The sequence below is a fragment of the Pelophylax lessonae genome (assembly GCF_965119305.1).
Source record: "Pelophylax lessonae genome assembly, chromosome: 9".
In the NCBI taxonomy this organism is placed as follows: domain Eukaryota; kingdom Metazoa; phylum Chordata; class Amphibia; order Anura; family Ranidae; genus Pelophylax; species Pelophylax lessonae.
The window spans coordinates 135,809,365-135,835,155 of record NC_138776.1 but is presented as its reverse complement, the minus strand read 5'-3'; the positions used below and the strand labels follow the sequence as shown (position 1 = coordinate 135,835,155).

The 25,791-nt window shown below is 40.3% G+C and overlaps 1 protein-coding gene across 1 annotated transcript in view; it reads left to right on the top strand.

Annotated features, from left to right (window-relative positions):
* Positions 1 to 23,415, top strand: part of SUPV3L1 (Suv3 like RNA helicase) — a 39,226-nt gene extending 15,811 nt beyond the window's left edge. The window contains exons 4-15 of the mRNA XM_082266849.1: positions 1 to 11; positions 153 to 321; positions 1,251 to 1,362; positions 2,405 to 2,482; positions 2,589 to 2,680; positions 5,747 to 5,927; positions 8,174 to 8,267; positions 9,255 to 9,474; positions 12,215 to 12,295; positions 14,122 to 14,298; positions 17,298 to 17,446; positions 22,979 to 23,415. The exon at positions 1 to 11 is cut by the window's left edge and continues 104 nt beyond it. Coding sequence (XP_082122975.1) covers positions 1 to 11; positions 153 to 321; positions 1,251 to 1,362; positions 2,405 to 2,482; positions 2,589 to 2,680; positions 5,747 to 5,927; positions 8,174 to 8,267; positions 9,255 to 9,474; positions 12,215 to 12,295; positions 14,122 to 14,298; positions 17,298 to 17,446; positions 22,979 to 23,390 — 1,776 coding nt within the window. The 3' untranslated portion in view covers positions 23,391 to 23,415. The remainder of the gene's footprint in view (positions 12 to 152; positions 322 to 1,250; positions 1,363 to 2,404; positions 2,483 to 2,588; positions 2,681 to 5,746; positions 5,928 to 8,173; positions 8,268 to 9,254; positions 9,475 to 12,214; positions 12,296 to 14,121; positions 14,299 to 17,297; positions 17,447 to 22,978) is intronic.
* Positions 23,416 to 25,791: the final 2,376 nt, after the last annotated feature.

The following is a 25,791-nucleotide window of genomic DNA, read 5'->3' as shown; positions in this document are numbered from 1 at the left end:
CCGCCAAATTGGTAAGGTCCCATGCTTGGAGACATGTAAAAAACATTCTTTGCTAAAATATAAATGAATTAACATGACAACTAGCATGTAATTAAGGCTTTAGCCCCATTTTTGCTGCTGTTAATTTTTTTTATTTTCTTTACCACCTGTAGGTATCCTGACGCAAGAGCCATTCAGCGGAAGATCATTTTCCATTCTGGTCCCACAAACAGTGGGAAAACCTACCATGCCATCCAAAAATACCTCAGTGCCAAGTCTGGAATATACTGTGGCCCTCTAAAGCTGCTTGCACATGAGATCTACAAGAAGAGCAATGATGCAGTAAGACAATTGCATATTCTAGTACAAATGTTTAGGTTTAATCACCTGAGTAATTGATGAAGATATTTACCGATCTGTTAAAATTGCAATTGCTTGTGCATTGGATTGGGACTGTACAATTCATTCTGTAGAAGGCAGAAAATTTATTTTTTACTAAATTTGCTCTAATGGAAAAAATGAGTTCCTGATTCTCAGAAGCAATGGAATACACTTGGATTGACATTCTGCGATGTTATTTCTTACTCCTATACATTTATATTGTGTGCATTAACCGAGTCGGTTATAAAACCAAATAACTTCTATCAAATCTTAATTTACACAGAAAGTGTAATGAGTTAATTTGCTTGTACACAATGCTTAAAGTGAAGCTATACTTACACATATGTACAAAATCTGTTCAAACGAGCAAGAAGTATTTAAGTATTTCTAAACTTAAAAAAAGAAAAAAGGTTCACAAATTAAGTGTCATACTTACCTTCTCTGTGCAATGGTTTTGCACAGAGCAGCCCCAATCCTACTCTTCCCAGGCTGGCGCTCCTGGCTCCTCCTCTTCATCCAGTGCCCCCAATAGGAAACTGCATCCTAGGGGGGCATTCGTGCGGGCTTGCTCCTGAGTCCCACTTCCTGCATAGACACAGATAGTGGGGCATGGCCCTGCTGCCTGATCAGAGTTTGACAGCAGCAGGAGTCAATGGCCCTGTGAAGAGTGACAGAGCATGGAGAGCCGCTGCTCCTGTGCATATCACTGGATCCGTGATGGGGTTTAATTAGGTGTAAAGGGGGGGTGGAGCTGGATACATTTTTTTTTTTTTTTTTTTTACAATTTTAGATGAGGTGTCTGTCTTTGTTTTTACCTTTATGCATAGAAAGCATGAAATGATTATGATTATATGTAACTACTCCTTTTTTTTTTTTTCTCTCTTACCAAGGGGGTTCCTTGTGACCTAATTACAGGTGAAGAGCTGATACATGTAGATCCAGAGGGAAGGCCAGCCAGCCATGCATCATGTACCATAGAGATGTGCGGTGTTAATACACCTTGTAAGTAATCTGCGAGTGGCCATACATGGGCTAAAAAGTTGCAATCAAGTTACAGTTGAATTAACCATAGCAGTTGGGAGAATATCAAGCAGGTTCTCAAGGTTGGGTTAAGGATTATGCTTTAGGATACTTTAAGGCATTGTAGTAATTTAACAAAAAATGTTTTCCCTACTGCTGTCACATTAGCTGTACATTTGGCCTACATGTATATTGTTAAATGTGAAGGATATAGCTGCAAACGCAAAGATTCACGTCTCTTTTTGGTACTGAATGTGCCATGCAGGGCTGTGTGGGGGTTTAATAAAAGGTAAAATAGTCATTATGGCACTCACAAAGTTCCCAGAATGTTGCAAAATCCCAAGAAGATCAAGTCAATGAAGGATTGTGGGAGGGCTCAGCACAATCACAAGAAGACATGCCTTTTTTTTTTTTTTTTTTATTTAGTGTGATATACGGGAAATCTGTAACTAGCCTTATGTGCATGGTAAGAAATATGAGACCAAACTTCTTTATGACTGGGGATTTTGTGGTCTTTTTCATGATTCTATTCTGAAAGTTTGAACTAAGTAGGGTACAGAGTAAGTGTACACTGAGTGTCAACAAGCACACATGTACACATTCATGTTTCTGCATGTGTTGACAGAATCAGGTGCCCTCCTGTGAGCTGAACAGTCCGATATCTATCAAGGGCCAACATTGTCACATGCTTCCCTATACTTGGAAGTGCAGGGTATTGTTCTCCCCCCACCAGGAGAGAAAAGTGAGTGAGCTGTTGGTGGGGCCAGCGCCAAATTGGTCCATCACATAAATATCTGCTACTAAGCAGGATATTGGATACTTGGTAGACTTCACCGAATCGCTATATATTACACTATATAATTTAATATTGTGTAATATATAGGTCTTAATGACAATCTTCGCTGATGATGGTTACTTTTATTTCTAGCATTTGCTGTTTGTTTTTTGTTTTTTTTTCTTTTTTATGCATTCTCTATAAATTTATATATTTTTTTTTTTTTTTTTTTTTTTTTTACAATTTTAGATGAGGTGGCTGTAATAGATGAAATTCAGATGATAAGGGATCCTGGCAGGGGCTGGGCCTGGACCAGAGCACTCCTAGGTAAAGCTGGAGATTTCATTTTAAAAAAACATATACAGAATCCAACTCAGTTTTCTCAACTGTCACTGAAAATAGTCATTGCTTTCTGTCTTTTTGTGTGTACCAGGACTTTGTGCACAGGAAATTCATATCTGTGGGGAGGCTGCTGCTATAAAACTAGTGACTGAACTAATGTACACTACTGGGGAAGAGGTGGAGGTAATTTTTCTGATTCTTCTTGTCCTATATGCAGGAAAATTTCAGAATGTGGTTCTGTTAAACTCTCTTCAGTTTCACGAGAATATGACTTGATTTACTTCTCTGGAATAAACTTTAGAATGAAAGGCTAACTCTGCCTTTTAGACCATGTTACATGTAACAAAACATTAATAAGGTTTGGCACTACTCCTCACAAAGTGAAAATTAAAATTCTTATTGGAAATCAAAAACTCCAATATAAATCAATAAATGTCAAATGAACACGGAGTCCATGAAAAAAGTCCAATATAAACCAATAAACTTCAAACAAACACGGAGTCCATCCAAAAAGTCCTCCAATTACCGTGCTTACAGTGACATAAAATTTCTCCTTCCATTTGAGGACTTTTTTGGACTCCTTGTTCATTTGATGTTTAATGGTTTATATAGGAGTTTTAGGTTTCCGATAATATTAATTTTCACTTTGTGAGGAGTAGCGCCAAACCATTTTTTGTTTTCATAAGTGATAATTACACTTAGAGGCAGCTGCACCATTGTTTCTTATGCACATATACTATATATTGATCTATTGGTGCCATCTTTATCACAATTTTTCATGTTACACCCATATTTAGGGTGTAACATGGTCCCGAATCGAATCCCCACCCCAACAGCATGTGGAGGTACTTTTTCTAGACGGCAGCAATCCATTTTGGATTTTGCATGGCAATGTCCGCGCAGCCATATCATTAATTCCCAGAGATCTGTGAATTTACTACAAGCCTCCTCTCCCACTGTAGCAGCCAGACCTGTAGTTGTCATGGCTTACTGCACTTGTGGTCCATTGGCGCTTGCCCTGCTCTCTCACTAAAAGTCTGTACCTGCTTTTGCCACCTATCTATTGATTTTGGTTGCAATGTTTTTCAGGCCCATTTGCAAAAAAATAAATAAATGCACAATTATTTTTATTTTTGTCTTTTTTTTTTATTATGAAAATGTGGGGGAGTTCATTTATTTTGCAAAGGGTGGACTTTTTCTTTTAACCGTTTCCTGTCATTTTGTTCATCCCTTGTGATAGCAATAAAATTGTTCCCCTAAAAAAATTTCAGACCGTGTTTAAAAAAAGGGGTTCCCCAACCCCCAGTCCTCTCGTGCAAATGTGAACGCATATGTAGGTCCCCCACAAATATGTGATCGCACCACACCTATGAGGTATCACCGCAAACATCCAAATAAACAGGAGGTCTGGACTAGAATTATTGCTCTTAACTCTAAACTAGTAACTCGTAAGGCCTTTGAAAGAGTCGCCAATAGAGATTTTTAGGTACTGTAGTTTGTTGCCATTCCACGGGCTTGCACAATTTTGAAGTGTGTCATGTTTGGTATCTACTTGGCGTAACATCTTCTTTTATATTTTAACAAAACATGGGTATTATATAGTCTTTAGGTGCATTAAAATACATTTAAAATGATTTTTTCCTGAAAATTTGTGTTTGATAAACTGCTGCACAAATCAGGTGACATAAAAAATTGAAGCAACCACTATTTTTTTTTTTTTTTTCTCCAGGACCTTTGCTTTCAGAAAATATGTTTGGGGGTTATAAGCAATTTTCTAGCAAAAAACTCTGGTTTTACATGTATGAGAAAAATGTCATAATGGCTAAAGCCGCTCTGTGGCCAGAAAAAAGTCAATAGCTGAGATCCTGTCTCTTCTAAGAGATGTATAGTTCTGCACCTGCTGGTAGTGATGGGCCAGGTTGTTTGCAGGCATTTGTCTGGTCTTTAAACTGATTCTAAACCCAAAAGGTTTATAACTTTAATGCATTACATCCATTGAGGTGAAAAACTTTCTATTAGCTGCCCCCCCCCCCATACCCTCCTCAAATACTTACCGGAGTCCTCTATTGATCCAGTGCTATGCCCATCTGCAGCAGAGCTGGTTTCTTGCCCTCATCTCACAAGCACAGAGGCAACAGCAGGAATCATTGGCTCCTGCAGGGCCGAGCTGCATAGTTTGTGTCTATGGAGGCATACAGCCCAAAATAAAGCTGCTTGCTATAGGGGCACACAAAAAAGAGGAGGCGCAGAGAATGCTGGTGGGGTACACCACAAGAGGAGGTAAGGGGTGCCCTCTGTGCAATACCATTGCACAGAGCAGGTGAGTCTAAACCTCCTTTTTTTTTTTTTTAATTTTAGAAAAAAATATTCAAGCTTTTAGTATTGCCTTAAAGACCTTGCATTATAATCACGTGCTATCCTACTGTAAATTGAACTGTAGTTAACAACATACCAGTTCAAATGATTGTAACTACATAGCGGAACTGCGTGTGACAATGTGCTCCAGATATATCTTGCTTTTTCTGTGGAGACGTGCATTCTGGAGCTGCCATATTCGCATAGCTTCAGCACAGATAGGTTGCTTACAGTATTTTGGGCATGCGAGGCTTCATATACTGTACATACAAAGTCTTCCTGCAGTCAGGGTTTGCAGAGGGCTAGCATCAACCTATATGAACAGCATACCAGATGTTCTCCTTTGGTACTGTACTTCATTGATCTGAAAAAAGCGTGTGCATTTTGTGTTCAGAACACCTAATGTGCACAATATTCTGGTTCAGTGACTGAGAAGTTTAAAGCATGGAGAAGCATGAAAGGTCAAGGCCGAGATTCGAATTGTGTATGGCCTGCCTTAGCTTCAAGCACAGATAAGAATAATAGGTCTTGAAACTGGCCACATAGGTTACAGCTGGATTGTACAATAAATCGATCTGGGGGACACTGCTTTCTTGCCATGTGTGTTATCACATAAAGCACAGTCCAGTTGCAGTTGTTATTGGTTTACATTTTCTAAAGCAACAGTGCATATGGTACATTGTGAAAGCACAGTGACACCTCATTGTTTGCTATAATATGATTATAGAATCTGTTTTGTGTTTGCCGTAATTGCATAATCATTTGGCTTCTATTTTTTTTTTTTGCTACTGTGCAGAAAAAAAATAAATAGATATTATATTATATATTGATTCATTTATAAATGTTTATTGAGCATAATAAAATCATGGTTGATATAGAAGTGTTTTATCTTAGGTGCGGAATTATGATAGACTGACCCCGATTAAGACTCTGGATCATGCTCTTGGATCCTTGGAAAACCTCCACCCTGGGGACTGTATAGTCTGCTTTAATAAAAACGACATCTACTCTGTAAGCCGTCAGATTGAAGCTCGGGGATTAGAATGTGCTGTGATATATGGAAGTTTACCCCCAGGTGAATATTATTTTCATGTGTTGTCTTCATGTAGACTGCAACAAGTTTAAAATCATACAGTACCTCTACCTTTTTATACTGGACTGTAATCTCTTACATACCAACATACACAGTAGAATATGACTGCAAGCTTTTTAAGCTTTTTTTTTTGCACAGTGCTGTGCCTCTAATGTGCTGACATATGACCTCAAAAGTGAGCTGCTGCTTCTTCAGTATGAAAACAAAAGGGAAAAGACCAGCACAACCTCCATAGTGTAGTAAACAAGGTGAATATATATATACAATTACAATACATTTTTTATTGCAATACAACTTTTTCAAGTTTTTTTCTTGTTTCATTTATGGCTTCAGGTTGCTCTTGTTACCAGCATCTGTGGCTTTTTGGCCCTCCTGGGGAGCAGTTGCAGCCATCCCTGGACCTGCCCCTATAGTGCTGTATTTATTTTTGGCAGGTAGTCACTTTTAGATCAGCTGAAGAGGAAGTGACATGCTTTAAAACGTGTCTCTATCTCCCAGCGGTGTCAGGCATCCTCTCCATCCAGGCTCTGGATTCCATCTCTGGTCAGGTTGTCTTCCTACAGCAGCGGTTCCCTCCTGCCTGTGCTCTTCTCCCACTGCTCATGACCAAAGCAGGGGAATTCCACAGTGGCTCCAGGCCTCAGAGGCAACAACTTTTACCGCTTTGCACAAGCTCCCCTTTTGTGAGTGTGTTTTTAATCATTTATAAATATTGTTCACCTTGTTTACTACACTATGAAGGTTGCGCTTGTCTTTTCACTTTTTGTTTCCCAGTGTCACAGCAATTACTCATGGCTGCTTCAAGCTGCACCTTCTAGCTAGTAATCAATGGCAATGTATATAGTCTTTTGGGCTGCCCACCTCATTGTTTGTTTAGATTTTGTCTTTTTACTTTGAAACTTCTGCAATCATCTTTTATGGTTTGTTGCATTGCCACAAATACATTTCCCTGAGACCCTTTTATTCACATCAGTAAGGACTTTGCCACCACACTTGGCACATTTATACAGATCTTGCCCTCTAAAGAGCACTCCGCAGTGGATCTCTTCAGAGGACAGTTGACAGGGATTGAGGAGATGTTGTGTAGCCTGTTTTAACATTTTATACAATACTTGCTTTGCAGTGAGTTTTATAACAATCCCACCGGGGTTATGCGTCACTGGGCACTTTTCCCTGCCCCTTGCTTTTTGCTTCTTCAGTATACATTTAGTGTTGGCCAAGCTGTATTTTTCCAGCTGCAGTGGTAGAAAATAGGTCAGGACTTTGTAAAGTTTCTGTCAAGGGTGTCTGAATTACAAAACTGGCTGAACAGAATACATTTTGGCAGGTGAGTGTTTACACAGAAATCAGCTGTATTTAGAGGTTTGTCTCAATTTCCAATACAACACCACCATGTTACATCATCAGAACATGCAAAAGAACAGGCACAAAATGGCAAAAAATGGATAATTGCTATCAGTAAACTAAAAAAAAAGATGGTTAGTCTGTGCGTGTCCTGCTTCTGTATATTGGGAGAGTCCCCCTGATTCACCGCTCCTGCCCATCCAATGTAGAGAGATACCTGCCCACTAATGAATTGGTTTAGTCTAGGTTTAACTCTCTAAAAAGCGCTATCTGTAGGGAACACACTGATATCTCATCTATTAGGATGCAATATTGATTTGTATTCTTCACTGCATCCTTATCGGTAGGTCCGCTTATTATTGAAGGGTTGGGTGTCGCCTGCATGTTTCTTTTGAAATGGGGTGGCTCAGTGTAGAAAATTCACATTTTATTGTGAAAAAAAAAAAAATTATTATTTTGAAAACATCCTTACTCTTACATTATAGCTATTAGAGGCCATATCTATATACACTTAGGCCTCATTCATAGCAGTGCATCTCTTTCTCACGACAGCAGAGGGCAGCCCATTTACCTAAATGAGCTGCCTTATGCGCGAAAAACCCACGTCTGCTAACTACGCTTGGTGTACTATTAAGAATTAATGGCACTGTAAGCGCCATATGGGTTTCTAGTTCCTTTTTTGTGTGTTCTCAGAATGTACAGGTGTGAATGGGGCCTTGCATGTAATGCAGTGGGTATCCTAAAAAGTGCCAGTTTTTGTAGTAATAGTGTTTTCTCTGTCAGGACTTTGCATCTGTCAGGAGCTGTACATACAGTATAATATCAGGTTTTATTCAGTCTGTAAGTAAATACACTTAATATATGTGTGTTTTTTGTTTTTTAAGGGACAAAAATTGCGCAAGCAAATAAATTCAATGACCCAAATGACTCCTGTAAAATTTTGGTTGCAACAGATGCCATTGGAATGGGGCTGAATTTGTGAGTATAAGTTCATACTGCTCCATACTGTGTAAAGGTAATCATGTTCCATACGTTGTTCCTTGTTGGAATAATGATTTGGCAAATCTGGGAACAGTTTATTTCTAGACAGACATGTGGGTCAAATGCATTTTACTGTGTGTTGTGTGGGATGTCTTCTTGCACACCATTGGTAAGAATTGTAACCCAGAACTTCTCTGTCCAGTGTATATCCTCCTCCACCCATGTCAAATGTTTGGGCCCTGAAGATTTTAGCTTCAACTATTCATTTAACAGAATAATGATGCTATAGGAAAATGAATGGTATATCCAAGTATAATACAAGATTTTATTCTTAGGCCTTAAACAAGGTGACAGATACAAGTGTATAGAACATAGCATACAGAGTTATTGTGACTAAGGCCAGCCATAGACTGTTCGCATCTGAGACGGTTCAGTATGAACTGGCCGAGATTCAAACCATGTATGGACAGGAAGATTGTACCCAAGTTGATGTATTAATTTGGGTTCCAACCAGCCTGCCGGATTTTACATACGATTATCGCTTTATGATTTTACATAGTGGCCTAAAGGAGTGGATGGCTAGTTGGCATTCAGGGTAAAGGGGGAGTCACTTTGAATTGCTCAAGTAATTGGCATTCCAAAGATTGTACCACCTTTAAACTGTGCACGGTTGTCTTTATTTGTTAATTGAACAGTGATGTGAGGGTAGAGAGCACTCTGCGCAGTCATTAGGATTTGAACAAGGAAGCACTCCCTTCCTGTGATGCTAAGGGACAGGCTTCCAAATGTTCTAGTGTCTTATCAACAGGAGAGGGTACAGATCACAACAATTGAAGGCAACTTTCAGGTAATTAATATGCCCTGATCAAACTAAGAGGTGTGCAGTGGTGATACTATACATAGCATAGCAGTTAAGAGTGTGTCTCCAATTTTTTAATTTTTTTTTTTTTTTTTTGCTTCTGTTCATCATAATTACATTTTTAGGAGTATTAAAAGGATCATATTCAATTCCTTAAAAAAACCAACCGTGAACGAGAAAGGAGGAAAAGAGATGGACATCATCTCCACTTCCCAGGCCCTGCAGATAGGAGGCCGTGCTGGCAGGTTTAGCTCCATGTATAAAGATGGAGAAATTACCACTATGCTGCAGAGTGACCTACCACTCCTAAAGGATATCCTAAGCAAGCCAGTCTCTGATATCCAGGTAAGCCATTTTAGATTGTAACAGTTGTAGTCGTTTTCTCAGATAAAGTGTTATTAAATACAGCAGCTCCATTAATCTGACAAAGCTGCAGCAATGGGAGGTTTTACACACACTTCTGGTTACTATAGCAGTCCGAAGTGCATGTAAATATGACAAGCCGACTGTTGGACCCACAGTAGTGCGATGAACCCTCCCCCATCCCCCCCTGTTCCCAAGCTCTGATGTCCCATCTGCAGGCATTGGATCCTCATAGTGGGTGTCACCAGATAAAAAAGAAAAGCGCAGTCCATTCGCCCATTGCAATTTTAGAAACCTCTCGACCTCTGGCTATTTCCGGCGCTTTCTTGCTAAAACTCATGTGTAGTTGACCACGTCACATGACTTGACAAGGCGCAGGCGCGCAAAACATGTTTTCATAATGACAGGACCACGATTACAGGCTTTCATTCCATGGGTCCTACCCAGTGGCTTCAGCTCTGTCTGTCTGTCTGGCGTGGCTATTGACGTCCTCGCCAGTCACCACTACACAGACGTCATTTTCATTTCGCTGCAGTCTATCTGGGTTGCTGCTCTATCCACTTCTGTGCACAACGCCATGTCTTTCCAGCTCACACACTCTCACATCAGCCCCCCAGGAAAGCCCAGCTATTTTTACACCATAGCTGGAGCCTGCCTTAGCTGAGGGTTCATCCCAGACACCTTCATCTGTTGGCAAGTAGGTTGGTTCAGCCGCTGGTTGTTTTTACATCTGTTTGAAACAACTGGCTTGCATAGCTTTTTTATTTTTAGACTTTTTATGTTTGTTTTATGTATTTATATGCACAATAAAATTCTCACCATTAACTCTGTGGAGATTTGTGAATTCTAAGACCGTGGCTCAGATCCAATAACTATATTCATTCAAGCTTGTTTTTCAGCCTGGTTCTAAGTGCTTTTAAATCATTGTTGCTATTCCTTTGTCACACCTTCCCAGGAGTTTTCTTATTAGCAGCTATGGATCTTAGTGCTGTTTTATTCCAAGATCTGTCCCTTTAGTTGGCGCCTGATCATCTTGTGGCTTTATTGCTTGATCTTTTTGCCCGCGTAAACAATGTTTGTTCTGCTGTGTAATTGCATGCATTTATGGTGTTAACTGTGTGTGTGTGCATAAACTCATTCTTTTGGCTAGAGTATTGATTTATTTTAGTCACTAGTATGATTTTGTGCACATACACATGCATTTTTTGTGTTGTGTGGTTGTTGTGTGTGTTGTGTTTTTTTTTTTTTTTTTTTTTTTTTTTTTAAATGCCTTTGAAAATTGCTCTAAATTTTGAATCTAAATGCCACAGTGTGCATGGACACATTGGCTGAAATAGAGCTGTGTTCAGACTTCAGAGGCATAAAAAAAATAAAAATGCATCTCAAAGCAGCATGTTTTCTGCCTGTGTACATGAGGCCTGAAAGGTGAAAGCCTAACTACTGGTTTTGTATTTACTTTAAATAGTTTGTTTGGCCTAAGCTGGCCCAAACTTTTTTTTTTTTTTTTTACTAAAAAAATGTGACTGCTGTCAGCACTGTATAAATTGTAGAGCATCAGCAGCATACAGTATACAGCGATGTGTTCTGGCAGATGTACAGGCACTTCCCGTCTGCTTCTGAAACAAAATGAAGACTATTTGCAGGAAGCCTTGTATTTTTTCGGATTGAATACAAGGCTTCTCATTTGCTGAAGTGGGCAGATAACGTCACAATCTCGACCCAGCCAGTCAGACAGAGCCTTGTATTCATTGATCTAATATAAGGCTGCCTGTGAATGGCTGAGCAGAGCTCGGCCCAACTCCCTTTTCTTCCAGAAATGGGAAAGGAAGTCCTCGCTGTACTGCTGCTGATACAAAGTGCTGTGTACATACAGTTTATACAGCGCTGACAGCGGCCACCGAAATTGGTAAAGAAAATAGTTTGTGTGGGCCAGCATTCGGTAAAATGAAGTAAATTGCCATAAAACCTGGAGCTGGCCTTTAAAGTCATTCTGCAGGTAAATATTTTTTTTAATTTCCTTCATGCACTCAATGCATTAAGGTAAAAAAACATTTCCGTGCAGCTCTGTGGACAAAAGGTTTTCTGGCTAACAAAACAAATTCCTTGTGGTGCCTGTTATTAGGCAGGATTTTTACATTTAACATGACTGATAGGTTTGTTTTAGGCTCTTTTTACATTAGCCTGTCTTGAAAGTTGCACGATTTCCAGTGTGACTTTTGGGCATGACTTTGATGCGACTTTGATCTGACTTTACATTTTGTGGATGAAAATCGCATCAAAAGTCTGGCCAAAGTAGTGCAGGAACCTTTTCTCAAGTCACAGTGACTTCTGTAGTGTCAGTAGGAACAACTCTCATAGAAATACATTACATTTCACATGTCCTGCAATTTGGGGTCTCACAGGTCTGATCCCAAGTTGCACAAGCGTGAAATGTGACTCTGTTGCTTAATTAAAAAAATAATATACATTTTAAAAAAAGCATCCTGCACAAGAAGAAGGTTTATACCTACCTGTCGCGCCTTCCTTTCTCAGGTCTGTGCTCTCATACATAGCAATGCTGCTGTTGCAATCTGAACATCTCACACACTTTTTAATGGGAACAAATGCTTGCTTTGTGCTGTAGTTCCATCCCCTTGCCTTTACTGTGCCCTGTAGTGACTCATGTTAAAGTTTTTGCATTATCATTTGTACATCTTTACAACACTTCTTTTCCATCCTCCAGGCTGCAGGACTGCATCCCACTGCTGAGCAAATAGAGATGTTTGCTTACCACCTGCCAGATGCCACTCTGTCCAACCTCATAGTAAGTATCCTGGGATTGGTATTTTTGGAATAATGTCTATGTACATGTGAGAAGGGCGGGGCTTAAACAGTCATACATGGGAAGTGACCATTACAAAATATTTGTTTGTGACTAGGGCTGAAACAACTAATCGACTAAATCGATAATAATCGATAATGACAATCGTTGTCAACGATTGTCATTATCGATTAGTTGATCCGTCGAGTTGTGCTCTTTCCCCCGTCTGTCAGCGAGCTTCGGCTGCTCTGTGAAGCCGTCGGCTGCATTGATGCATTCACTGTCTCTCTCACAGCTCTGCACTTCCTTTACCTCCCTCCTCCCCCCTCCCTCCTCCTTTCCTCTCTGCCTTTCCTCTCCGCCTTCTTTGTGACGTCAGTGAGGGAGTGAGTCATATCAAAGTAAGGGAGAAAAGAGAGGACAGAAGCAGCAACAGAACGTTGAGTGCAGAGCTTAGTGTTAGTGTCCTGTCAATGCAATGCAGCCCACCAAAAAATATAATAAAAGCTTATCCAGATAAGAGTTAATATTCCTTCTAAAGTGCAATATTCTAATAGAAAAATAAGTGATTAAAAACGTCCATATAGCACATATAGGGGGTCTTTCTATGCTGCCTATTTCATATCTATGGCTGACAGGGATGTTTTTATTCACTTATTTTTCTATTATAATATTGCACCTTATAAGGAATATTAACTCTTTTATCTAGATAAGCATTTATTATATTATTTACAGTATATAGCAGCTTAATTAAAAAAAAAATATATATATTTTTGGTATAAGGCTCGGGTTCACATTTGTGCGATGCGGGAAGGCTGCGAATTCGCAGCCTTCCCGCATCGCATCCGCACATCTGGCAGTTCACACTGCCATATGCGATATGCTGGGGGTGTCAATTAAATGTTATCGACACCCCCAGTTTGATCGCATATCGCAGTGCGATCTGACAGTTCGCACAGAATCAGATCGCACAAGTGTGAACCACTGTGCGATCCGATCCTGATGCGGCTGAAAAAAAGCCTCGTGTGAGTTTTTCTGCGGATGCGCTGCAAATTCAGCCATACAAAGTGTATGGCTGAACTCGCATCCGCACATGAGATCGCATGTAATTTAGGAGCAGTGCGCTCCAAATTACATGCGATCTCGCAAACCGCACTAAGTGCCGGTTCACACTACTGCGGGTGCGCTGATTGCATGTAATTCAGAGCGCACTGCTCCTAAATTACATGCGATCTCATGTGCGGATGCAAATTCAACCATACACTTTGTATGGCTGAAATTCGCACTGCACCCGCACAAAAGTCGCACATGACCCTTTTTTTCAGCCGCATCAGGATCAGATCGCACAGTGGTTCACACTTGTGCGATCTGATTCTGTGCGAACTGTCAGATCGCACTGCGATATGCGATCAAACTGGGGGTGTCGTTAACATTTAATTGACACCCCCTGCGTATCGCATATGGCAGTGTGAACTGCCTCTTGTGCGCATGCGATGCGGGAACAGGCTGCGAATTCGCAGCCTTCCCGCATCGCAGAAGTGTGAACCGGCACTTACACTCTGTTTGTTCATTATTTTTTTAAATAAATGAAAAAAAGGCATATTGAGTTTTTTTTATGATTTTATCCGATTAATCGATTAATCGAAAAAATAATCGGCAACTAATCGATTATTAAAATAATCGTTAGTTACAGCCCTGTTTGTGACATTTTTACTGTATACGATGTAGAATTGTTTGCAGTGGGAGACTGGCATCTGTATCATGCTTAGCCGTCTTTTGTATTTTGTGTGTAGAATTGCATTTACCCTTTGCTTCTCCTTTTCTTGTAGGATATCTTTGTAAGTCTGTCTCAGGTTGATGGACTTTATTTTGTGTGCAATATTGATGACTTCAAATTTGTAGCTGACATGATCCAGCACATCCCATTAAACTTAAGGGCACGATATGTGTTTTGCACTGCTCCAATAAATCGCAATCTGCCCTTTGTGTGCACCTCGCTGCTAAAGGTGAGTAACCTCCATCTAGAATGGCACATGTTCCTCTGTTTTTATTTCCCTTTTTCATTCACCCACTTTTAAAGTTAGAGCATGATTTTGGTCATCTGCAGAAATTGGGGTTTCTGAGTTACCAGTAACAACTAGGTTGTAGAGGGAGAAAAAAGTAGGTGCGCTTTTTAGATGGTGGTTCCCAAGGGTATACCATAGCATATCGCACACATAAGTCTTCTATAGGTTTAAAAACCCATACTTTTATTGAATGCATACTGTTTGACATATCAGAGAGAAAAAAGGGTTAAAACTCTCCATATGCTATATATAAAAACGAGACACATATGTATTTTTCATACAAGTAGAGATCATACAGTAACATACATAATATAACCGCTGAATTAATTGCACAAAAATCGCCAACGTATTTCGGGGGATGAACCGCCTCTTCAGGGCTTCATTTCTGTGTTTAAATTGCAAACATTTCATCTATACATAGACAGAAACAAAAATAATGAAAAGTATATGTTTCATTATATACACATATGCATATTCAAAACTTCCTATCCAATTTTTTTTTTACCAATGGATTGGAAAATTTGAATATGCATATGTGTGTGTATATTGCAAAAAATTTGGGGGAGCATACCCATGTATTTCTAAAGCTGCTGCAGCTATGAACCAAAAGACATGTATATTTAAAAAAGAATAGCGCGCAAATGCAAAAGAAATTACTACCAAATCTGAAGACAATCCATAAATAAAAAATTTGCGCGCTATTCTTTTTTAAATATATGTGTGTGTATATGATGAAACAACATATAATTTTAATTATTTTTGTTTTTGTTGAAGTATAGATTAAATTTTTGTGATTTAAACACAAAAGTGAAGCCCTGAAGAAGCGGTTCATCCCACGAAACAAGTTAGCGATTTTTGTGTAATTCAATCAGCTGTTACATATGATGTATGTTACTATATGATCCCTACTTGTATGACACATACATATGTGTCTCATTTTTACATATAGCATATGGAGATTTTTAACCCTTTTTTCTCTGATATCTCAAACAGTATGTATTAAATAAAAATTTATTTTTAAACTTCTATATGACTTATGTGTGCGATATGCTATGGTATGCCATTGGGAACCACCATCTAAAAAGCCCACCTACTTTTTTCTCCTATTTCTAGATTTTTCGGGCTGGTCCTTTTGGACATAGCTGGCCCATATTGCTTACTATAACCTCCCTTAACAACCAGGTTGTCCTTCTTTAATTTGCGCTTGTACAAGACAACTTTTGCTGCTAGAGATGATAGAAACACCTTTCATCAGATTTAAATCTAAAACTCCCAGCCTTACCTTGCATCTAAAATGAGCTGTACAGGCTCATCTCCTCTACTGAAATTTGCTTTTGCTGCCAATTTTGGGATTCTCAGTGTCCAATTAAAAGCTGCAGCAAGTAAGCTAGAGTCGGCCTCCTTTTCTAGCTGGAGGAAGCACAACATCAAATAGTCCTTTACCTAGGCATCTCCATGGAAATAAAGCCTGTCCACACCTTCACACTGACATGCACACATCAAGGCATTTTGATATTTGTATAACTCCTCCCAAGAGTCAGCTCACTGTTTATATCCGGGCTGAAGGGTTTTAGGAGAAGTACTGAGGCAGGGTGCGGTGATGTTTTCAGTAAGCTATATACCGTACCCTACCAGCCAAGATCTGCTTGCATTGCAGAGAGAAACAGAGACCCAGTGATGTTGTTGGGTCTAAAAGTATGGAATGGTAAAAGGTTTTATTTATTAATTAGCAGGTTGATGAGGCAGAAATCAAAGAAGCTAAGATATAGGCAGATTAAATATAAGCCTTAATTACGTTTTCAAACCCTATGTGCTTTTAATTTATGTCAGTAAGAACTACTTGTGAAAAACAATTGTGATAGATGTGTTGAGCTTGACTTAAGCTGGCCATAGACAGATTTTAAAAAATGCTATCCGGTATTGGGCAGGCTGGTTGTACTGAAGACAATCTATCAATCGACTTTAGTACAATCAGCTTGTCTGTTTTGTTTGCTGGTGGTTTTTTTTTTTTTTGTGAAATCACTGCCTGCAGCTATAGATGCAATGATCATTGCATTCTGATAGTGGGGAAACCTCCCATTGTCCAAATACGATTGGAGAGAGGGATTCCCCCATCAACAGGAACACTGTTGATTTGAGAGTCAAGAAATTTTTTTTTTTTTCTTCCACCTGTAGTTAAAGTAAATATAATTGCATAATCTATGGCTTGCCTTGGGCTGGCCATACAAAAGCAGATCTCAGACAAAGGATAGGTGACCAAGGATAGTGGGGTATTTCTTCCTCAGGAACAGTATGCACCGTTTTGTCACATTGGGTCTCTTCTCTCCAAAATGCTTTGTTAGTCCAGTTTTCCATGAGAGTTCTGGGCTTGATGGTAGCCCTCTTCGAAGCAGTGAAGTTTACCCAGATTCACTTTTTGGGACCAGGCATCTGTTTATCAGATTTGCAAGGCTGCCAGCTGGTCTTCTGTTCACACATTTGCTAGGTTTTTACCAAGTGGACATTCAGGCCTCTGTGGACACCAGTTTGGGCATAAGGTGCTCTCCAAGTTGGGCCTGTATTCCTATGTTTATTACTTTGTGGGCCTAATGGCAAAGTTTTCTGTGTTGTGCACCCCACAGTGGTATTGCTTGGGGATGCCCAGTGTTTATGGCTGGTGGAGCTTGTCTCCTTTACTGTATAATTTGGGAAAAATGTTTTACTTGCCTATAAAAATGTTTTCTTGGAAGTACACTACAGGACAGAGGAAACCCTCTGCCTGGTGTTTTCCTCTGATTGCTTGCTACAAAACCAGGGCTGCTGGGAGTATGAGGTGGTTGTGCATATTCCCTAATGTTTAGGAATATTAGAGTGTGTATCTTGTTCTGTACTTCAAGAAAAGGTATATTACGGGCAAGTCCAAAATTAATTTATTTGTTTTCTCCTCTTCTCTTGTCTAGTTTGCTCGACAGTTCAGCAGGAATGAGCCTCTAACTTTCCAGTGGATCTGTAAACATGTACATTGGCCTGTTTCTTCTCCAAAAAGCATTAAAGATTTAATGCATCTGGAAGCTGTTCATGATATCTTGGATCTCTATTTGTGGTTGAGGTGAGTCCAAACGCATTTACATAATCAGAGAAAAAATGTGGCAGTGCCTTACTTTAAACGAAAAAAAAATTCTGCATCTCTTAGCTGGAGTTAGGTGTAACTTTTTTTCTTTTTTTTTCTTTGAATGACATATTTTAAAGCTTACTCCAAGTAGTGGACCTTTATGATTAAATGATGCATTAGACCCCCTATGGGTTTGGTTGAACATGTTAAAATTAAGACCATAAACCTAATCCTTTATAAAAGCTGAAAGAAAAAGTGTCCATGTTTCTAATAGCAGAAAAATAATTTGAAGATTTTATTTTTTCCCTTTTCATAGAGGTTAAAATATTATGACTGCCACACCAAAGCATTACCAATTAAAAGATTTTAAAAATTTCCAAGACCAAATTGACTTTTAAAGCAGCCCTTTACTTCGCCTCTGTAGGTCATAGGAAAGGGTTAGAATAACTCCCCCTATCATCAGCAGCGTATGCTTACCTTCTAATAATGTTCCAACCTTTAATCGTGGCGGCACAGTGGTGTAGTGGTTAGCACTTTCACCTAGCAGCAAGAGGGTCACTGGTTCAAATCCCAACCACAACACTACCTGCCTAGAGTTTGCATGTTCTCCCTGTGCCTGTGTGGGTTTCCTCTGGGTACTCCTCCTTCCTCCCACACTCCAAAGACATGCTGGTAGGTTAATTGGATCCTGTATAAAAAAATAAAAATTGGCCTTACTGTGTATGTATGCGAGTTAGGGACCTTAGATTGTAAGCTCCTTGAGGGCAGGGACCGATGTGAATGTGCAATGTATATGTAAAGCGCTGCGTAAATTGACAGCGCTATATATGTACCTGAAATAAATAATAATAAATAAATGGTGCGCTGTTCTGTTATTAAAAGCAATATGTACATTTTCATAAACCCATAATACCCATAACACTATTATGGGTTTATAAAACTCACACATTGTTTTTATTAACAGAACAGTGCACCACCCCAACATTATTATTTTTATGCTTTCAAGAATTTGAGCACTCGATTTGGTGGTAGCAGCAGTTCATCATACACTTTCCATTCTTTGTTCTAATCACTAGTTAGCCTGCCATAGCAGCGCAGCAGTACCCACAAATTATTACATATGCTTACCTTTCCTTTGCTGGCTCTGCTACTGCATTTAGTAACATACCCATCACTTCTGGTTAGGAACGTGTTTGGGATTCCACCAGCCCGATCCCGCCAGGAAGCGGACACTGCACATGGCTAATCACAGGCAGTGAGACATTTCCCCATCCGCAGCTGCACTGATCAGGAAATGTCTCACTGCCTGTGGTTAGCCATGTGCAGTGTCCGCTTCCCGTGGGATCCTGAACAGACCCAAGCCCATATCTACTTCTGGGTATGGGTGAGCATGTGACTCACTCCTCATTTCCATGAGAGTGACCAAATCAGTTTGTAGCTTCCACAGGGCATTTTTTGCTGGACCTGGAGGTTGAACAGAGATACGCACGAGCAATCAAAGGCTAGTATATTCTGTACTACTGAGGTATAGACTGCATGGGCAAAGAAAACAAAAGCTTTAAAGGGATGCTAGCACCTTGCCCATAGATGCCAAAAAAAAAAAAATCTATCAGAGTTGGGGTGAAAAGTACAAAAAAAAACCTGAGCCACAGAGGTGTAAAATGCATCTATTTCATAAGAGGGGATTGAGTCATTTGCTGAATGGTATTGAAATTCGTTTTTAACTTCAAACATTGTTTTTTATTGAAACTATTTACAATCCTCAAAAAGGTACATCAAGCGAACACCGGTATGGTACAATGCGAGGGTACAAAGGCAAAATAAAAGAAGCATTCTCGTAAATTCAATAATCTAAAAGAACACGCAGTAATACAAGGTTTTAGAAAGAGGAGTACAATCTTATGGTATCTTTAGGTTATTGAAATTCCTTTTAAAGGAAACCTGTAGTGCGTTCGATAAGGGCATTCCATTGCTGACCTCCCAGAAGGTTAGTTGCCTGACTTGTCTCCACTTCAATTAAGAATTAATATAGCGTATAAAATTCCTACACATGCCATTTTGTAATTTAAAAACTTCTGTACTGGGCACTTCCCCCCCCCCCCCCTTCCTCTCAAGACCAATTTTCAGCTTTCAGCATGGTCACACTTTGAAAAATAATTGCGTGGTCATGCAACACCGGTCATGCAACACCGTACCCATGTGAATTTGTTATGATTTTTTTCACACAAAATAAAGCTTTTTTTTTTTTTTTTTTTTTGGTTGTATTTAATCACCACTGGGTTTTTTTAAATTTTTGCTAAATAAATGGAAAAGGCTCAAAAATGTAGAAAAAAAAAAATTTTCTTTGTTTCTGTTTTTGCAAATAATCTTTCTTAATAGATTTAGAGCCGGTCCACACTAGCGCGACTTGTCAGGCGACTTGTCAGCCTGACAAGTCGCGCTCCCTCGCGGTCTATTGACCGCTACAGGATCCGTTGTAATAGGAGCGACACAAGTCACTCCGACTTAGAAAAAGGGTCCTGTACTACTTCGGGGCGACTTGCATAGACTTCCGCTATGTGAAGTCCCTGCAAGTCGCTCCGAAGTCGTGGTGCATGGTAATGCACAAGTCGCCCCCGAAGTAGTAAGGAGTCGTGTCGCCTCAGTGTGAACCGGCTCTTAGGCCAAAATGTATTCTGCTACATTTCCTTGGTGAAAATAACCCAAATCGGTGTATATTATTTAGTCTGTAGGAAGGTTATAGAGTCTACAAACTATGGTGTGTGTGTATAGATCTCTGAAAGTCTATCAATCATGAACATCGACGGCGTATCTAATTTCTTGAAGCCCCGCTATGGCCAAAACAGTAGACATTCCAAGGTATTTAGTAAAATGCATGGCGAGTTTTTAGAAGTTGTAAATTTTTTGTCACAATTTTTTGTAAAATTTCATATTTATTTATTTTTACGTACTTTTACCAGTGCAGTACAGCGCAAATGTATAACTGGTGCGGCGGTTATCAGGGACACTAATTGGTGACAGTATGTACTTTAAAAGTAACACTGTACTACTCTTAGGTGGTGGTCAGGATTTTCTTCTTCTTTTTTTTTTTTTTTTTTTTTTTTTTTTTTTTAATATACACTATAATTGCTTATAACAGGGAATTTCACTGTTATAAGCAAACATTTTTTATGATTAAAATCCATTCATTCAGTGTTTACTATTGTGATTACCTGGTACAGATGGGCTGTAATTGGCCCTATTTGTACCACGTGATCACTGTGACCAATCATAGGGATCAACACAATAAATGGAATGAATCAAAGCCATTTATTGTGTACAATTGACATGTGATCTGATGTGATGGACATAGCGGGTGACAGATCACGCTGGAGCAAAGCCTTTTCCTGGGAGGGGATGTCTTACGATAGCCACCCAAGATAATAGGGCTTCTTCCTGGCGGTCATTTTACACTGAATAAAATTCTGTGTAATATGGCAATTGGTGTGCAGAATACCCCCAGTTTGCTATAAGTTGAAAGTAAAATTTTAGGCACCCCCCTACAGTAGAAATTTAATTTTTGGGGATGTAAGGCTAGCCAATTAAGTGACTGTAAACACCACAGAAATGTCCTCCAAATCTGTTCCGGATGCGTTTTTACATGCACGTTTTTAGGCCAGTTCACACTACATGCAGTCCAGTGTGTTTGTTTTTTTTTAGCATCAGAAATGCATGGAAAGTAGGTTATATGGTTTCCAATTGCGTATTTCACAACAGTGCGGTCAGTTTCAGGGCGTTCCAGTTCCAGAAAAAAAGTAGAACATGATGCATTTTTTCTGCACTTGACTGTTCTGGAACGTGGTAAAACACATTAAAAACGCACCGGAATGCATTAAATATGTTGCAGACCCCAGCACAGTGAACCCATCAAAAACGCATAAAGTGCATGCAGAAACAAGTCCAGACTGGATCTGGAGTGCGTTTTTGTGGCGTGAACCAGCCCTTTTTTTTCTTTCTTTATCCTGTAGTAAAGTCCGGTGCATGTTTGATAAATTTTTTTTAGCTCCTTCAGTTCAGCTCTGTGCAGAAAAAAAGCAACATGTTGTACTTTTTTATTTTCGAGAACCGAAAAGCACTGGTGTGAACTATTGGAACCCATATAACCTACGTTCCATGCGTTTTTGATGCAGATAAAAAAAAAAAACTACTGCACAGCATGTGGTGTGAACAGGCCCTAAAGGTATGCAGATAATGCAGCTGACCTCATTAGAACACTGAGGGTGCATCAGGTGATTATAATGAAGGTTTACTTTCCCATTCAGGAATCAGTCTGGAACGGACTTTGTGAAGCAAACAGTATTTTCTTTAGAATAGAAAAAAGGAATTTGCAACAAATTTTTCGATTAAGAGCCAGATCATGCCAGGATTTGCACAGGAACGCACTGCGCATTCCTGTGCAGTTCAATTGTGGTGCGGTTCAATTTGAGCCCCTTCATTTTGAATGGGCTGAATCGCACTAGACCACACCAAAAGTACTGCATGCATTACTTTAAAAAAATGCACTGCAGCTGGATCGCATGATACCATGCAGTTCAGTGCAAGCAAATGCACTGCATTTGGGATGTTGTTACCTTAACACTGACACCCTCTGCTGATCGCAACTGCAGTATGTTTTTAATGTGGTTCAGGAAATGTGGGTTTCTTGCACCACATTCTGGTGTGAATGGGCAGTAAATCCTTGCACTCTACATCAATTACCCAGAGGGAGGGATTGGAGTTAGGCCCCTTTCACACAGGCGGACCGTTCAGATCCACCTGTCCGTTTTTTTGGCGGATCTGAAAGGTCCCCGCATGCATTCCTATGGGGCATCGGATGTCAGCGGAGACATGTCCGCTGACATCCGATCCGTCAAATCTGGACGGATGGAAACCCTATTTTCCATCCGTCGGTCGGATGGCATCAGATGAGAACGGACAAAGGGTCTGTTCCCATCCGATTTCCCCCATAGAGATACATGGGGAACTGACAGCTGTGTCTCCGCACTCAGCGCGGAGACGCAGCTGTCATCCTCCTGCTCAGCGGGGGATCGGCGGCTTGATCCCCCGCTGAGAAAAACGGACTCCGTCCAACGGACGGAGTGTGTGAAAGGAGCCAAACACTTTGTTTTCTGATTCATTGGCCTTGAAAAATGTGCAGATTAGATAGCCACAGGGAAACCTGTGCCACCATGATTTAGCGTTGATGGTTTGTCAGTGAAGGTTTTTATAAAGAACCAAAAAAGAAATCCATGTCCTACACTGTGTGATCCGGTTCCGAGAAATGAAATCCTCCAAATGTCCAGTAGTTATCCATGTGTCTATGTAGATAATGTAACATCCCTGGTTGTACTTGTGTAAACAGGCATAGTTGAAAACAATGGGATTTTGGATGTTGAGTATTTTGTAGCATGAAGTTCCGGAATGCCCAAGTGTGAATGAGGCCTTTATGTTTGACATTACAATTTCGCCATCTAACATGTTTTTCTTTCTTTTTTTTTTCTCTCTACCTAGCTATCGTTTTATGGATATGTTTCCACATGCGGGGCTTGTAAGGTCAATACAAAAAGAGCTAGATGCAATTATTCAGAATGGTGTTTATAACATTACTAAACTCATCAGAGCATCAGAAGCTGCATCTAATCTTCATGTGATGGAGGGCACTGTTCTTCCTCATGAGTCACCTATAGATGAGAGCTCAAGAACTGGACTGAGGGGGAACAGGGGAAGTAGGCGGACTCCTATAAATTCAGAAGCACAAAATTGGTCCCTCACCTCTAAGTTAGTTAAAGATGGACTCCTTACACCAAGCATGCTAAAGCAGCTTGAAAAAGAATGGTTGAATCGTCAGAATGACCATGGAAGCCACGCTACAGAGACATCCTTTCATATGGACAATGTTAAAAAAACAAGAAAGAAGAAATAGTGCAATTGAAACACCCAATTTTTATTTTTTTTTTATTGTACAAAATAAATAGATTGTATATCAAAGTTGTTCCGGTTTTTATTATGACATAATTTTCAAGTGATCTAATTTTTAAGACTGTTCTAAAATTCCACATTAGTATATAGAATTGTTTATTTACATTTTTGGGTATCCACTATTAAAGGGAATGATCCTTGTGCATAATGATTTATATGAGAGGGGTGTCTGAAAATGCACCTCAGTTCCATCCTAATAATGCACAGTCTATCTCTGACCTCCCTGAGACCATAGAACAGGCTGGGCTACTGGTTGTTGTCACCATCCCTGGCTCCGATTCAGAGTCCTTATAGTCCTGAAGAGACATTCCTTTGGGACTTGTAGTTTCCTGCTGTCATCCACTATTGCAGTGTGTTATTTTGGACTTTATTGATCCAATGCGTGCTACCTTACATATGTAGGATCAGCCTGCTTTCTCTGGAGTTGGTAAGACATCTGCTGCACTTGCTGTCTGAGGCATTTCTCTCTGTAGAGAGGAAGCAGCCTGATGGGACATGGGCCCCACCTGAGAGTGTGTTGGAACTGTTTCTCCTGGAAAGGGAGTTATAATTGATGTTCTTTTCCTACAGTGGACACACCAGTGACCCAGCATAACGTGAGACTACAAAACAGGTAGGTGTGCTTACCTTTTAAGCATTCTAAGGACCCGTAGCTAGAACCTCTTCTTAAAGCGGTAGTATACTCCGCTTTTTAACTTTTACCTATAGGTAAGCCTATAATAAGGCTTACCTGTAGGTAAAACTAATATCTCCTAAACCTGCACGGTTTAGGAGATATTCACCCTGCATACAGACGCTGACACCAGTGGCACATGCGCTCTGAAGGTCTGGCGGACCTTTAGAGCTCCTTGCCGGAAAGTGAACTCCCGCACACATGCCCGGGAGTGACATCGTCGCCCAGCCCATCTGTCCAGCTGTCACAGATTGAGTCGGATCGCTGGAAATGGATCTCGAACGGTGGGGTAGACCCCTGTTTGAGCAATTGGAACCGATACTTGGAGTCTTCAAGGATAAGTTCACCTTTGCTAAAAGAATAATAAATGCACAGGTAAATTGCAGGTATAAAAAGTTAATTTTTTTTTGTAAAGCATTGCACCCGCGACAAGATCATGGGTGCTATATATGATTTCTGCAGACTGTCAGTGTATCTGTCTGATCGCACCTCGTACAGGCAGGCAGTTACACAACGACGGGAAGACTCAATGAACTACCAGGAGCACTAATAGTTCATTGAGAACTACAAGCCTTCAGCTGTGAAGGCTGTTGGTACTTGTAGCTCGTTTATTCACGAATCTCCTTAAATTATGCGGCCGTGTGGGTAGAGCACCGCACGGCCGCATTCATTTTAAACTGTGACAACGGGTACGGGGAGAAGATCCCCAGTCCACTGTCACAATAAGGGGGGGGTGGCAGAGAGGCTGCAGGAGTGGGAACATGTTACATGATACACTTGTTTTTGGGGTGTAACCTGTTCCCAAAGGTGAACTTAACCTTTTAATCTTCAGTTATAATGGCTTATTACAAGCATTTAAACTTCTCTCCCGCCTGGGCCTAATGTCTAACCCAACCCACTCAGTGCAGACCACTCTGGTTACACCGGATGTGAAGAGCTCTCTGGTTTCACCAATGTTGCCTCCAAAGAGCATCTGACACGTTTGGCCTTTGAGCGTTGTGATCTTTTGTCCTACACTAAATACTGTGATTAGGGATGCCATTAGTGTACTCCTGCCTTAACCTAGGTAGTCTAGGGAAAGGTCAGCTGAATCCAACTCTTCATCTACTTCTGCAATAGGTGCTTTCAAGCCCCCAGGGCTTGACTCCCACACAGCCCTTTGGATTTAAAATCAGAGGTCAGTTAACTGCTCTGAAAAGCCTTTTTACATGAAGGTGCACCTCCACTTCTACAAGCTGAGGGGGCTGATTGTGCATCCTGACTGATCATTGGGTAGTTTGCCATTTAGATGAGAGCACCCTTTTTTGACACAGGCTATTCCCTTGCCTCTTTGCGCCCCTTCAATTGGTCCTTATCTCCCTTGTGCTACTACACAAAATAATGCACCTTCCCCAGTCTCCTTTGGTCCCTCCCACCCCTGGACTGCTTGCTTAAGTCCATGTGTTTAGTTTTCAGGAGTTATGCCCCTCTGGGCCTCCACTCTTCTTCAGGAGAATTCCCTGTCCTTGGGACATAGCTCCTTTTTGATGCACAGTACTTTTCAGTGCCCCAGCAACACCACTGGGTGTAAGAGGATATGTGCGCGTCAGACTTGTTTCTATCTCACTAGTCTGGGGCTAAAGTCTATGTCCCACCTCTGCCTACAGTTTTATAAATGCTTCCCAAGCACACT